The 17,285-nt window shown below is 34.2% G+C and overlaps 1 protein-coding gene across 3 annotated transcripts in view; it reads right to left on the bottom strand.

The window, feature by feature from the left end:
* The window catches only part of LOC149780469 (uncharacterized), a 71,011-nt gene that overhangs the window by 7,502 nt on the left and 46,224 nt on the right, over positions 1-17,285 (bottom strand). For 2 of the 3 annotated variants that reach the window (XM_089937420.1, XM_089937422.1), the window contains 2 exons: positions 5,596-5,664; positions 3,489-3,515 (listed from right to left, as the gene is read on the bottom strand). In XM_089937420.1, coding sequence (XP_089793546.1) covers positions 3,489-3,515; positions 5,596-5,664 — 96 coding nt within the window. The remainder of the gene's footprint in view (positions 1-3,488; positions 3,516-5,595; positions 5,665-17,285) is intronic. The other variant, XM_089937421.1, reaches the window with a different exon arrangement.

Below are 17,285 nucleotides of genomic sequence, written 5' to 3' on the forward strand. Positions count from 1 at the left end.
CATTCTAATTTTTTTTTAGGCCAGTAAACGCTTTCCATTTTCTGGCAGTAGCTCTCTGGAATCGAGGTTTAACTAAAATGGGTCATTTATTACAAGAGCTGGTGGAAATTGAGAAGGATGGAATTCTTCCTTTCAAATGCAAGTTACAGATCTTTGTCTTGTGACAAGTTATAACATACTTATATAAATTTCTGCTTGGCACGTTTTCTTTGACTTGAAAATGTATTAATAAAACCGACGGTTAAAAAAAAAAAAATACCGGCCATCTGAGCCAAGCGTAACACTATCTGACCAGACGAGTGATGTGATTTTTATTTTTTAACGTAGCTTTAACAATTTTTCAGTCATATCGCTACGATGTCTGCAGTGTGACGGTTTGAAGTGATGTTTAACACTGGAGCATCATGCCACAGACATTTAGCATGATGTCCCACCCAGTCACATTATCCTAACACCAGGCCGACCAGTCCTAACACTAACCTTTTTAATGCTGAACGCCAAGCGAGGCAGCTGTTAGTACCATTTTTTAAGTCTCTCTGACCAGATGAAAGGTGTCCACTGTAAACGTGATATCAAGGTCAATTTGCACACGGACAATTAGAATGTTTATGAAAATATTATGGTTATGAAAAAAAAGACAACAATATCAGGTTACGTATAAAGCACGCAAATTGAAAATATCTTCAACTGATTAGGTCATACACATTGCCATACATCAGTCTTGGTAAAACAACCAACTGGTGTCTACATAGATTAATTTAAAACGAAAAGCGGGTTAACACCACAACTTTCAAGCAGCTTATGAATAAAAACTGTCCAAGTGGCTTTCGATATGGCACACAGAAAAATAAACGCAGCAATGACTTCCTAGCATGTTAGCGTGTATTATTTGGAACAGGACATACCATATAAGAACATCATTATTATTATTATTATTATTGCTCTCTCAATTATTATTATTATTGTCGTTTTTGTTGTTCTTAATGTTGTTATTATTACTGTTGTTGCTTTTGTTGTTATTGTGGCTATTGTTGTTGTTATTATTATTATGAGTATTATTATTGTTGTTGTTGTTGTTGTTGTTGTCCTGTTGTCAATTTCAGAAACGATCTTGCAAAGCAAGGGGATAAGTTGTTTGCTTTATTATTAATTTGCCCCCAAGTATAACAATAGCGCTTAGGGCTTTAATTTTTTACATCAACTTTTTTTTCAGTACGACTATTTCTTTTCACCGCAGACGTTAGGTCGTGGCCACGAGAGAGTATCTTGAGCCACAACATATCGTGACCACAACATAACATATCCTGGCCAAGAGATAATTTCTAGTAGGTCCTGTCCCAAAGTCACTAACTTATTTTTTTCCCTAAAATCTGTTGCGCATGAACACACTATTCTTTAATATCTGATTCTTCAATGATTCCATGCAATCACGTCAACGCGATGTAAACGTTTTAATTATTCGTTCATTCAGGAATTCTATTTGTCAAGCCTTTAGCTAATCTAGCGGAAATCATGTCTTCAACTTGACACACAAACAAGTAAAGCAAGCTATTACACTGTTGTACATGTGGCCAAAACTTAATCAAATTGAAATCTTTACATTGTTTGTTTTCGATTTCTTTCCCTCGTGAAACTTTCTTTTGTGATTATTTCATTTTCTGGCTTTGTACGTGGTGCGAAAATCCGCTGCGCTCCGTTTTTACTCTGCGATAAGATGTCCTCGTGAAATGCGTAAACCTGATCAACCAATCGATACAAACCAGAGCACAAGATTGGCGGAAGTCTGAGCCAACATAGCCTTTTGTGCATTTTGAGTGAGCCATATCACAGGTGCTCGAGGCGAGCTTAAGGTTGAGAAAATAAAACAATAATCTGAAGGAAGAAATCATACAGAGTGATAAACATACCTTAGATTACCCCCACGACCCGTTCTGACATATGATCCTCTCTATCATACTTTATAAGAGAGAAGGTACGTAACTTCCAAATACTTGGTTCCACCCATGACCCTCGATTACCGTCTGCTATTTCTGTCTTTAAAGGCACACGACCATACTCTATGGCTTGTTTTACTCCTGAGATATTTTTCTTTTCATCAAGCTACCATTGACTTATTTATCTGCATTGTACCAGACTAAAGTTACGGGCTTCAAAACGTGCGATTTTCGCGAATTGTGCCTGCCGGGACAACGCCGTGCTCATGTGACAACCGGTGAAATGGTCTACATATAACATGTTTACTCTACGATACATCCCTTCTTTAATTACAGAACGGTGGTAGATACAAAAGTCAGTTTTTACTTACCATTAACTCGATTCAGCTTTAGGTATCCTGTTCCACGGAAGAATTAGACATTGTCCTCTTCACTACACACATCGTATACAAGCGACTTTCATTTTCAAACATGTACAACATGGGGCAAACACGTCAACGGCGAAATATGACTGGCTCAAAAGGTTATACTTTAATGTATACTCTCATTAATTTAACACATTCAAATAATTTCTAACATGATGCGATCATGTTATTACCTATTTTTGCCTTTGTACAAATAGTATACATCGTGAAACGGTTCCCGGATGTATGTATGTTACTTAAGTATAACTTTTTGAGCCAGTCATATTTCGCCGTTGATTTGTGTGCCTCATAGTGTGCGTGTTTTGAAAATGAGAGTCGCTTGTCTGCAATGTATGTGTAGTGAAGAAGACAATGCCTAAGTCTTTCATGAAACAGGATTCCTAAAGTTAAATCGAGTTAATGGTAAGTAAAAACTTACTTTTGCATCTACCACTGTTCTGTAATTAAAAAAGGGATGCATGGTACAGTCGCAAGTATGGTATATGCAGATCTTTTCACCGGTTGTCACCTCAGCTCGCGAAATTCGCAGGTTTTCGAGCCTGTAACTTCAGTTCGGTACAGCTCAGAAAAGTCAATATGGCTTCATGAAGAGAAAAATATCTCAGGAGTAAAACAAGTCATAGGGCAAGGTCGTGTGCCTTTAAAGACGGAAATATAAGAATTAAATCGAGGGTCATGGGTGGAACCAAGTACATGTATTTGGAAGTTACGTACCTTCTCTCTTATATAGTATGATAGAGAGGGTCCTATGTCAGAAAGGGTCATGGGAATAACCTGAGATATTTTTTTTCACCCTGTATGATTTTTTCCCCTTCAGATCATTGTTTTTTTTGTGTGTTTTTTTCTCAACATCAAGCTCGCGTCGAGCAATTGTGAGCCATATCTGATTTTATTTCCAAGCACTTCCATTCACTTATCGATCGAAAAGAAGTCACTTTCGTTAGTGTAAAAGAGTTTGTTTCATTGGTTCGTTGACGACGTATTTGTTTAAATATATTCATCAGAAAATAGGAAATCATATCGAAGGTAGTAATAGTTACAAAAGTTGCGGATTTTCGCCCGTCCCGTATAATGCCACATTCAGTGCTTCTAGTGAATAATTAAGTTTGGCCTATGTACATGAACCTGCCTGCATTGAGTGTACTAGTCGAGCTGTCTGGAAAAAAAAAAGAGAAGAGTGGGCAAAGGTCGAGATCATGTGCGTGGCTAATACTTCGACAAATCTCATTACAGTTGAGGCATAATAAACATGCAGTAGTTGAGTTAAATGTCGGATATCTTCTACTATTTTTTTTATTGGTTATAAATTTTCTCTTAGAGCCGCTCATGGAAAACTACAGCTACTGACTTACATTTGTGAAATACCCCTTTCCCGATTTCTAGAAAGCAATACATTTTTACATTTATTCTTTTTGCTAATATCCAAACATAAATATATGTATATTTGTCTCTTAGAGCCGCTCATGGAAAACTATAGCTACTGCCTTACATTTGTGAAACACCCCTTTCCCGATTTCTATAAAGCAATACATATTACATTTCTTGCTAATATCCAAACATAAATATATGTAATGTTAAAAATATTATTTCAGTATTGAAAATAGAACAGACTCGCTACATGCATTATACATCCAGTTCTTTTTTTTTAATTTTATAAACCGTTATGTAATAATAATTGATGGTACCTACCATATATACTCCCTTATAGATCGAGTTCAAAAGCATATAGCCATATTTGCATTTGCATAAAGCACTGGCAGATCTGGGTCTATGCAGTTTATTAGGAGTGATCAGTAGAACAAAGAACATAGACCCTGGTTTGCCGGTACACTATGCGAAGCTAGATCTCTGGTGTTTGCAGTTGGACTAGATTTACAAAAGCTTGTAAACACGTTTTTTTCTCTTTTGGATATCTAACGTGATAGGATCATAAAAAATGTCATACGCTGCCATCACTGAATCAAAACTGTAATGTAGATGCTTCAATTTCCATCTTTTTAATCTACTGTCTATACTCGCTACTGGGTGGCCGAGTGGTCTAAAGCGCTCTCCGTTACGGATCACTACCATCTCACTTCTGTCTGCGTGGGTTCGAGTCTCGGATTCGACTAATGTGGGTATGTGAGAAAGCTTGCCAGTAGCTTCTCGTGGGTCGGTGGTTCTTTCCGGGGTTTTCTCGGGTTCTTCCTCCACTATTAATACTGGCCGCCATGCATAGCCTATCGTGTGCTGAAAAATGGCGTTAAACCCCACAACAACAACAACAACTAAGCCAAGTCCATCTGCAAACAGCAACACACTCTGGACTCCAGTCGCATAAGCGCTGGCATATCAGGGTGTGTGAAGTTTGTTCTATTAATTACTCCTGACAAACTACTTAGACCCAGATCTGCCAGCGCATTATACAACACCAGATCTGGGTCTGTACAGTTTGCAGTTGGACTCAACTAATACGCGAGTATAGATGGTACTTACGTTTTTTTTATTTGTGACATAATGAAATTAGATAGTGGTATCACCTGGATCGCTTACAGGCGCGTTTCTTATTTCTGCGTATGCAAGTAAATTTCTTTTCTTTTTTTACTATTTAAGAACCATGTGATAAAATGAGAATCCAAAGTTTGCAGAATGTCTATGGTGAGCCTGTAAAGTAATGGATGATTCACGTAACAGTGAAGGGTATTCATCTTAAAAGATGCATATACAAAGTAACACACTTTTAAAGCAACATGGAATATTTAAATATCATTGAAAAGAAGACTGAGAGAAATAGAACTGCATTCATTAGTGTTTTGGGTACTCATAAGAAATACTAAAACATATTCATCCATCATTCCAAAAATACATACATAAATGTATATATACGTCTTCCATCCATACATCCAGCCATCTATGCAAGCATGCATACATACATACATACATACATACAGACATACATACATACATGTACACACACAAACACACATCCATCCATACATACATCCATCCATTCATCCATTCATCCATACATACATACATACATATACACACACAAACACACATCCATCCATACATACATCCATTCATACATACATACATACATACATACATACATACATACATACATATACATATACACACACAAACACACATCCATCCATACATACATACATACCTTCATACATACATACATACATACATACATACATACATACATACATACATACACAAGCATACTTGAAAAGCACAATACGTACATGGTCGTTGGGATTGTCGTTGTGGAACCATCGACTGTAGTCCAAGGGGTTTTGTTCATTTTGTTCCTCCTAGGGATTGAAGGAAAGATCAATTAAACAGTAAATACAGGAACAAAAATAATCTCACTCGGCATCACAAATACTTTTTTAAAATCTGTTAGTTTTAAATTTTGTTTATTTATTACATGTTATTGTAATGTGACCTTGTCCAAAACTGAGTTAATTTCAGCTTGACCTGACTGATATTTTTTATTTCATTTATGTAAACAACTAAAAATAGTTTCATTATATTCTATGGGTATGAGCTTATTAACCAAAGTATTATTCAGATAAACAAGAAGTGGTAAATATGTTTATCAGGGTCAGGGTTTTGGAGATTCTCGTGTGAGTTGTAGAGATTATTGTGTTGTAAGTAAATAAAGCTCATTAAAATCATTATAGAAGGTTATTTTTCGTTAGGTAATGTTTGTTTATAGAAAATGTTAATGTGACCTGAGGTTAAAAAGAGAACTATATTATCTTGTGACTAAGGATTTTACCAGTTATGATTTAACATCTAGCACTTTAAGTTGTGTTATGTTATGACCAGTTTGGGCTAAATTTTATCTTCTTCAAATTATTGAATTCGAGCGATTATTTTCTCTGGAAATACAAAAGTGCTCTGACAAAATTCTTGGATAAAGACATTCATTGGAATTTATACAAAATTTAAACCTGGAATAATATTTCTGTGAATGAACAAGAGAATGTTGACACATCAGTACTTCGTAGGCTATAACAGACACGTCATCGCCTTCAATTTAGGATCTCATCGGGACTTGAACTCAGTTTCATTCATGACTTTTTATTACTAGGACTTGAATTTTTAATTCTCTCATCATTTTGGGATTTAATTCGCAATACCGCAAGTTCTTTTTTCTCATTTTTCACTTTGTATTCTAGGGAAATAAATTATTCGTTAAATTTTACAAAGCTTGTTGTCTTCACTCTTTTCTGTTACTTATTTTAAGAGCATAGACTCGTGACAGTAAAAGGTCGATTCTTCCATCATTCTCATTCTTAAAATATCGGTCATGTATTCAATTCCAATAAATGTTGTTAGTTCCTTCCACTATAAACATATTTTTTTCTAATTCTACCAGAAAGTCAAATTTGTTTGTCCGTGAAAAGAATAATTGATTTCCGATGGCAGCAGCTATAACAAACGTAAATTTAAAACAATTTTGCAATTTATGGACCGATGACCTTGACCTTTGATCTGTCGACAGCAGAGTCAGTAAGGAAATTCTCTTATTCATGTGTAATGCAACCATGACGTTTATAACCATTTGATGTTGGAAACTTGATTAAAGTGGACTTATCGTATAGAAACCAAACATGGTTACTTTAGCTCCAGTGACCCTGAACTTTAACTACTGGGCACGCCCCATGCCGAAGTGCCGTCTACCTGTGAAGTTTATAAACGTGAACTTAAAGAACGACAGTGACCTTGGGCCCAGTAAATTTCAATAATGAATAGGCTACTACCTCTTGCCATAGCGTAAGGTGTATATGATGTTTGATGAAAAAGTCCACAGCAAAACTAAACTTACGTGTGAAAACCACCTCTTCAGTGGACGGACAGACAAATGGACGGCTAAATCTCACACCGTCAACGGTATGGGAAAGGCACTCTTGTACACTTGAAATAACGATTTTATTTTTAAATCTTTACATTATCAATGCATAATACACGGTCATATTGCACTTCGCACTATGTAATTAAACAAATTATATATATATATATATATATATATATATATATATATATATATATATATATATATATATATATATATATATATATATATATATATATATATATATATATATATATATATATATATATATATATATATATTCACACCAACCCACGTATGAAATTACAATAAAATAAAAATTATTGAAGACAATAACAAAGCTTCAAGCGCATTAGTGCAACACACCAACCTGCTAATATTGGATATGGCGACACTAAAATAAAAGTCGACTGGCGCAAGAAGCCTCCATGATGTTAATTTACAGCAATCGATATTCACTAGCGCAGTACGACTATACGTCCTTTTATAAAAACAACGTTCTCTCTGCTATTTGCAGCCCGAATATTTTTGAAATCTTGCTAAATTAAACTAAAATAAGTTGACAAAATGATACAAATGTGGGAATAAATTGTAATCAACCAAACCTATTTAATTTAACCCTCAACAAAATATAATACGATTTTGATTTTTGTTTTTGCATGTGATAAATAATGGCACAAAAGTTATATTGTACTGAATTCAACAGTATTCAGAGATGTGTCAGGTTTTTAAAAAATGTCCAAAAAATTACAAATCTATAGTGTAAGTGTGGTTCCTTGAGCATACCTATTTATGGCATCAATCACCATATTTGCAAATTTACTTACACCATCAATCTAAATGTCAGTGAGTGTATATTTTGCAGATGTAAAGAGCAAAGATTTATATTAATCTTTAAAGGACGTTTATCCATGTTTGAAGAAGATAATAATTCAAGGAATTTGATAATCTCATTCTGTGAAAGTAAAGCTAGACTACACGATCAGACCTATGAAGAAACCAACACAGGTGAGATAGCAATTTGAATAGCATAAAATTTACCATAGAAGCTGACGTTTTAGCATAATCAATAGATGAGAAATGGATAATGTCATTGAACGTTTATTCGACAATTTTGTACTCAAAATCTGGGTAGGAAATCAGCGAAAGAGCAAGACATATGTTTGTCAGAATTAAAATATTTAACACTGCACATAGATATCAACCGCAAAGAGGAAGTTCAAGCATTGCTTTCCCTAAATGGTCAAAGAAGGTAAATATGCATATGTTTTCTTTGCTGTGAAATCAGTTTTAATTACATCCAAAACAGATCCCCATGAACCATCAAAATACAATTAGGATGGATACAGTCATGTTTTTAACAATGTCTGGTAAAAAAAACAAGCCAGAAGACACTGGATAATGAGGTTAGTATGTGCTTCAATGTGAATGAAACAGCCGATCCATCGTATATCAAACCGGGCAGAATAACTGAAACAAGGGAAATACCTTCTGACATGTTCAAAATATTTTAATACAGAGGTCAACATAATCCAAAATATAGAAAGTACAATTATTCTGGAAAAATAAGATTTTTTGCAAAATTGGTGTCAAAATTGATAAACAGAAATCACGAGAAGAAATATATCTATAAAAATGTGTAAGTTTTTCAATATGTCAGAACAATTATTTTAACATAAACAACAAAGATATATTGTGGATACGTCACGTTATGTACTGCCTGAAAAAGTAAACTATAAAATTCAAAACATTTACAAATCAATGAAAATTCCATGTGACATTTATTGTGATTTTCAAATTAACTTTGTACTAATTACAAAGTTTAATATCTCATATTTAATCATTAAAACAGCCAAATTCATTCAATCAGGGTTTTCTATTTAGCTCAAACAACACTTATCAGCAACAAATCAGAGGTTCACAGAATAGCGGAGTGTATTGAAGTATTTTACAATGCATTGAGTAAAATATCAAGTGTGATTTTTAACGTAGCTTTAAAAAATTTTCAGTCATATCACTATGATGTCTGCAGTGTGGCAGTTTATAGTGAGGTCTAGCACTGGGGCATCATGCTGCAGACATGTGGTATGATATCCAACCCAGTCACATTATCCCGACACCAGGCCGACCAGTCCTAACACTAACCTCTTAATGCTGAACGCCAAGCAAGGCAGCTGTTAGTACCATTTTTGTAATTCTCTGGTATGATTCGGCCGGGGATCAAACCCACGACCTCCCGCATCCGAGGCGGACGTTCTAACCACTAGGCCACCGGAGCGGTAGTAAAATATCAAGACTATTATGTCAAGAATTAAGACAGAGAAACGCACAATCTATGATATTCACTGAAGAAGATGAAAAATTCAACAAAACAACTATAAACCCTATCTGTGAGAGAAAAATATTTTGAAACCAATATAACAGACCACGACAATTTACAGGCAAATTATGAGGAAATCCAAAACAACGTATACAGTTCGATTTTAAATATCCAAAATACATAGCAATGCTTTTTCAAAACTTGTCCGGTTATGACAGTCATCTTTTCATCAAAATATTAGTTAACTATTACCCAGATAAAGTGGTGAGAGTCATACTGAACAAAGTGGAAAATAAAGTCAATACAGTAAGAAATTCATTTTGATGGATTCATTAAAGAAGGAAACGAAAAAAACAGTTTAAATGACAATCATTTTTGTGTATAGATTTTGATTAATGGAACAAAATTTATAATAAATAACAAATATCCTTAACTATGACAAAGTTACAGTTAAAAACATTTGCAAAATATGCAGTTCAAATATTTAAGGAATGGCATTGCCTATAGGAAGAAATGGATAGCTTAGAAAGGGCTAATAAAACAAATATACCACCGAACGAAAAGTGTCATTATTGATACTGTTTCTTATTGTCTGTGTAGAAAATTACGAATTCCTCCATGTTCATTGTTACGGTGCTCCTGGATTAGCAAACGATGCGAGATTAAAGCATTGTTATACCTATGTATGCACCTATTTTTCTTCACATAGTTTCAAACCTTTAATTTGAAACTGGTTTTTGTTGTACAAACAAATGTACTTAGAACTTCTATTTACCGTTTTTCCACGTTCACAAACAATCCTTTGTTGACATCATTCCTAAATACTTTCCTTTCCTCCACTGTAATACCAATTTAATCTATTTGTTTAAGGCAATCTATCTTAAAAGGTGTGAAATTTTTATTTCGTTTCACGATTTCCTTGAACATCTTTCTCTGTTGCATTTGTATCATTCTGCAATTGATTGTGTTTCGGTGCTTGGTGTCTGTATGACTGTATCTTCAATATTTCTTGCACAGTTTATTGAAACGAACTGCCATGTTTTCAGTCATTCATGCTCTAACGCACTATTGTACCACATCTTTTACATCTCAGAGCCTCGTTATCTTAAAAAAACATCAAAAACTCTTGTATGTCATGCATCATTTATGTTGTGTCAGGGAGAGAGTTGTACCTTTGGTACATAATTTATTTTAAAATAAAATGTTTTCAGCTCCATCCCAACTTTTAAACGATTCATCATGTTCTTTCCATTTCATCATAACATACATGTACACGTTCTTTCTTTATGTCTTCAAAATCTATTCAACAATATGTATATGCCATCTTGTTTTTCGTATATAGTCACTGGATCGCCTATAACCACTTGCTTGAATTTCAATATTTCTTCCGTGAAGTAAGACAGGTAAGCCTTTTGGAAACGTATTTTGAGTTGTAACATTCTGTTTAAAATTTAAATGATCTCAATATATCAAGTAACCGAACAGACTTATCCGTACTGTTTTTATATATTTTCTTCCTTGTTTCCTTCAACCGAAGTCTATTTTTCTGTAAGGAGTATGTACGTATGTATGTATGTATGTATGTATGTATGTATGTATGTATGTATGTATGTTGTTGTTGTTGTAGTTGTTGTAGGGTTTAAAGCCATTTTTCAGCACACGATAGGCTATACATGGCGGCCAGTATTAATGGTGGAGGAAGAACCCGGGAAAACCCAGGAAAGAACCACCGACCCACGAGAAGCTACTGACAAGCTTTCTCACATACACACATTAGCCGAATCCGAGACTCGAACCCACGCAGACAGAGGTGAGATGGCAGTGATCCGTAACGGAGAGCGCTTTAGACCACTCAGCTGCTCGGGGCCCCTATGTATGTATGTATGTATGTATGTATTATATATGTATGTATGGATGGATGGATGGATGGATGGATGGATGGATGGATGGATGTCTGCAGTGTGGCAGTTTCTAGTGATGTCTAGCACTGGGGCATCATGCAGCAGACATGTAGCATGATGTCCCACCCAGTCACATTATCCTGATACCATGCCGACCAGTCCTAACACTAACTTCTTAATGCTGAGTGCCTAGCCAGACAGCTGTTAGTTGCATTTTTATGAGTCTTTGGTATGACTCGGCCGGGGTTCGAACCCGCGACCTCCCGTATTCGAGGCGGTGATCTAGGTTTGAAACATAACAAAGAAACAGAAGGATGACATACACGATGCTGTTTGAATTTCTTTTCAAGAGCAAAATTCTGAAGGGGCTCAGATTTATGTATTAAAATATTTTTTGCGACAGGAATATGAAAAGACTGAATACGTTTCAACGTACTCAGATAAAAAAAAACATCGGTAGTTGAAATATTTAACAGAAATTGACCTGAACGTGGAATGAATTATTTCACTCAAAATTAATCCGGAAAATGGATTGACGTTTTACCAAATTTAAATAATGGCTACAATAATACTTATCAGAAAAAGGCAAAGTACCTGACAATAAAAGACTCTGAGAAGCTCATGTGTAAATTAAAATTTTAATAGGGATAGGATTGGCTGAATCACCCAAGAGTGATATAGAACCCTTTGACATGAATGGTTCATAATTCTTCATAATAGAATCAGACTGGGGTTTATTAGACCCAACAAATGTATTGCTTTCAATACATGACCGTGACCTTGACCTCTGAGAAATAAGAGTATTTGGAATAGTTCTATCATGATTCTGATGCCTATTTTACGGTTTGTAGCAATCAGACATAACGTGTCCTTTCTTCTTGCAAAAGGTACACGTAGGAAGACACAAGGAACTTTGATCAAGCTTATCTGAAGCTTGATTTTTTAAAGTTGTACCAGTTTGAGATTTAGAAGGGCTTGTATTAGGCTGAAATACTTTTCTGCAAAATGACTGCTGAATGGAGGTCTTGCCTACAAAAGAAACCTTATGAGCTAAAGCATACTCGTCAGCGGCACGAGCAGCGTTTTCCGAGGATTCAACCTTATGCTCTTCAAGATAAATCCTAATGTCACTATGGACACAGTTCTTGAGCTCTTCAATCAATATGAGTTGTCTGAGACTTTCGTAATCTTTATTAACCTTTCTAGAAGAGCACCACTTATCAAATTGTCGTTCTTTTTCCCACGCAAATTCGACATAGGTCTGGTCAGCTTCTTTTTATAGTTTCTGAATTTTTGCCGATAAGCCTCACGGACTATCGCATACCTCATCAAGATATAGTCCTTAACTTCATTATACTCAGCACTCTGCTCTAGCGACAGTAACATGTAAATATCACGAGCTCTACCAGTGAGTACATATTGCAATAATTGAGTGCAATGCTCCCTTGGCCTTTTCATATTTTCAACAACTTTTTAAAAATAAGGAAAATATTTGTCTACATCGTTTTGTCTAAAAGGGGGCTCTAACTTAATATTCTTTGCAACATCGAAACTTAAATTTGTATTGAAGTGGGAATATGTTTTTCACGTGTTAGCTCCATTTCTTTTATTCTGAATTGATATTCCCTTTCTTCCTTTTCTCTTTCTTCCTTCTCTCTTTGCATTTGCATCTCTCTCTCTTTCTCTCTTTATTTGATTATCTAATTTCATTTGCCTTTATTTTTCTTTCTCTCTTTCCTTTCTCTCTCTCTCTCCTATTTCTCATACTGTAACTGCATTTGTTTTCTTGTAACTGCATTTGTCTTTCTTTCTCTTTTTTTCCGCTTGTAAATGCAATTGTTTTTCTTGTAACGGCATTTGTCTTTCCTTCTCATTTTTTCTTTCTGATGTTCCAGCTTCCTTAACTCCAATTCCATCTTGTATTTTAATTCTAATTCCTTTACTTTTGTGTCAGAGTCTGATACAGACTTACTGATCGAAACCAAAGCATTTTTATCCAAAACTTTCTTTTCTACCAAGCAATGGACCACAATATTTTTTTATTTCTTGCTTCGTTAAGGAAGCCTTTACCTCAGAAAGATCATATTTTCTGGCAAGTTGAATTAATTCATCTTTATTGAAAAGATCTATTTGGTCCTGGGAAGGACTTGAAAGAAAGATTTCCACTTTTGATGACATTTTATAAAAAGCTTGCCGATTTCACTTAGGATGTAAAAAACTAGGGAAATTCACATTTCAAAAAAACAAAGTTTTTGAAATATTTTAGCCAAAATTCAAATATTCAAGGACGAGCTCTACCAGTGAGTACATATTGCAATAATTGAGTGCAATGCTCCCTTGGCCTTTTCATATTTTCAACAACTTTTTAAAAATAAGGAAAATATTTGTCTACATCGTTTTGTCTAAAAGGGGGCTCTAACTTAATATTCTTTGCAACATCGAAACTTAAATTTGTATTGAAGTGGGAATATGTTTTTCACGTGTTAGCTCCATTTCTTTTATTCTGAATTGATATTCCCTTTCTTCCTTTTCTCTTTCTTCCTTCTCTCTTTGCATTTGCATCTCTCTCTCTTTCTCTCTTTATTTGATTATCTAATTTCATTTGCCTTTATTTTTCTTTCTCTCTTTCCTTTCTCTCTCTCTCTCCTATTTCTCATACTGTAACTGCATTTGTTTTCTTGTAACTGCATTTGTCTTTCTTTCTCTTTTTTTCCGCTTGTAAATGCAATTGTTTTTCTTGTAACGGCATTTGTCTTTCCTTCTCATTTTTTCTTTCTGATGTTCCAGCTTCCTTAACTCCAATTCCATCTTGTATTTTAATTCTAATTCCTTTACTTTTGTGTCAGAGTCTGATACAGACTTACTGATCGAAACCAAAGCATTTTTATCCAAAACTTTCTTTTCTACCAAGCAATGGACCACAATATTTTTTTATTTCTTGCTTCGTTAAGGAAGCCTTTACCTCAGAAAGATCATATTTTCTGGCAAGTTGAATTAATTCATCTTTATTGAAAAGATCTATTTGGTCCTGGGAAGGACTTGAAAGAAAGATTTCCACTTTTGATGACATTTTATAAAAAGCTTGCCGATTTCACTTAGGATGTAAAAAACTAGGGAAATTCACATTTCAAAAAAACAAAGTTTTTGAAATATTTTAGCCAAAATTCAAATATTCAAGGACGAGGCCCCAATTCTTATGTTACCTGTTTAGGCTCCTTAAAAAAGTAACCAAAGAAAGAGTGAAAACAACAAGCTTTGAAAAATTTGACAAACAAATTATTTTCCTGGAAAAACACTGTAAAAAATGAGAAAAAAAATAAGAACTTACGCTTTAAAGAATCAAATCCAAAAATAATCCAAGAATAATCCACAAATTAAATTTTAGAAGTCCTAGTAATGAAATGTTCTAATGAATTCAAGTTCGAGCCCTGACGAAAAATCCAAAATGGAAGGCGATGACGTTTACTGCAGCTAATATTGTGCTGTTATGTCTATAGTTCTTTGTTGTTTCACAGTTAATAATATTCCGGTGTTTGAATTTCCGAATAAAATTTAAATAAATTTCTTTGTCCAAGAATTCTGTATGAGCGCCCAAATATTTCCAGGAAAATGAATTATCTTTTAGAATCCAAATAATTTGAATAAAAATTCAAATTTATATATATATATATATATATATATATATATATATATATATATATATATATATATATATAGAGAGAGAGAGAGAGAGAGAGAGAGAGAGAGAGAGAGAGAGAGAGAGAGGGGGGAGAGAGATAGAGATTAATACAAATAATACTATCATACAGGTTAGAGAATTTTTAATTCGTGCTCTACGGAGATTCTAACCCAGGTCCGCGTGTAAACGCACCCATCGATTGCTTGCACACACGAGCCCTTATTCTCTGCCTCCTATTATCAAGCATTCTTCTATTGAATCCAGAGATAGCAGTTTCCGTTTTGTATGGTGTATATTTATATAATTCTCTATAATTAATTCTATATACCTTGATTTGTTTCATTGGAATCCGAAATGACTGTGTAGATACATGAGAATTAATTACTAGATCGTCATGCGAGTGTGTCTGCTACACACGAGTACATATAAAACCGATTGAGTAACATCATTTTTTGCTAATGTTTGATTAGTCGTGAGGGCAAGGCGTGTATGCCGGCAAGGCGATTGGTGTCGTTTACTTACCGACCTCGGTTAGAATCTCTGTCGAGTACGAATTAAAAGTTCTCCAACCTGTATGATAGTATTATTTGTATTCAAATATTAATTATGCCTACTATTACCAAGCATACTCCTATAGAATCCAGTGAGAGCACTTTCTGTTCTGTCTGGTATATATATATATATATATATATATATATATATATATATATATATATATATATATATATATATATATATATATTGTGTGTGTGCAAACAATGTCTACCTGAAACTGGTTATCTACCGGACTAATATAGCCTCTCACTTCAAATAATTGTTGTCTCGATTGCTTGTATAACTTCTAGGCAGACTAATAACTTAATAATTTTTTCAATTCAATGTGTTTTATTTTCCTTTGTCTAGCTTAATTACCTTCAAGGCAACTGGCCTTTCAAAATAACAATGTTTTAAGTACTATTCTTTGTCAATCGTTTAAAACAAAGAAAACAAAAAATCCGGCAATACGTTATGCTTCATAATTTGTCTTTATATGATATCAACAAGCCAACACGACGACGTTCTAAAACAGAAACATTACATTCAATTACGGCATTTTGCAAAATTTTTTAAATATTTTCAAACTTGTAGATGATTTCAGATTTAGTCAAATGTTGTCATCCGTGTGGTTGACTCTGTTACAGCAGTAGTTGCTCCCAGTGATCAAGTGCTATTTGCATCTGATTTTGTGTTCTGTTAATTATATCCCTGGGTTGTTTGTTGCTTTGTGGGATGGGGGGGGGGGTGTTAGATGGGGGGGGGGGGCAAATCGTTCAAGATTAACCTTGTGAAATTTACCAGATCTTAAAGCTGCACTGTAAATTTAGCGGAAAACAAATTTGTGTATTAATCTACATAATACAAATTTGTGTATTGATCTACATACTCTATCCTTTCCTCGCAATGTACCGTTTTAACCATCTTGCTATCAGTGCTGGTGATGTTTGTTTCAATGTTGTCATTATTAAATCTGCAGATTTTTTAAAGCTTTAAAGAATATAATTTTTATGTTTGAAATCAACAAATATCAATTTTATTCACTAAATAGTATTTTGTAACGGAACAAGCTTGAACTCGGTTTTGATTGTATCGAAACTTGTAAACAAATTTGCATTATCTCTTGATACCGAGAGTATCGTTTTCAAGTTAAACTTACTAAATATTTCTATCACCTCTTTATAACTGCAGAACTGAATACAATCTAGCTGAGTGCCATTATTTATTCTGTGTTAAAGATTTTAATTTATTATTGTATTTTCGCTCCGCTGTTGTAGCTCAGCAATGGCGCTATTGAATATCGATATTTCTTAAATAATACCCACTAATCTTAGTGAATATCAATATTTCTGAAATAATACCCACTAATCTTAGTGAATATCAATATTTCTTAAATAATACCCACTAATCTTAGTGAATATCAATATTTCTTAAATAATACCCACTAATCTTAGTGAATATCAATATTTCTTAAATAATACCCACTAATCTTAGTGAATATCGATATTTCTTAAATAATACCCACTAATCTTAGTGAATATCGATATTTCTTAAATAATACCCACTAATCTTAGTGAATATCGATATTTCTGAAATAATACCCAACAATCTATGTGAATATCAATATTTCTTTAAAA

This window comes from Sinohyriopsis cumingii, chromosome 16 (assembly GCF_028554795.1).
Source record: "Sinohyriopsis cumingii isolate HCF-2022 chromosome 16, ASM2855479v2, whole genome shotgun sequence".
In the NCBI taxonomy this organism is placed as follows: domain Eukaryota; kingdom Metazoa; phylum Mollusca; class Bivalvia; order Unionida; family Unionidae; genus Sinohyriopsis; species Sinohyriopsis cumingii.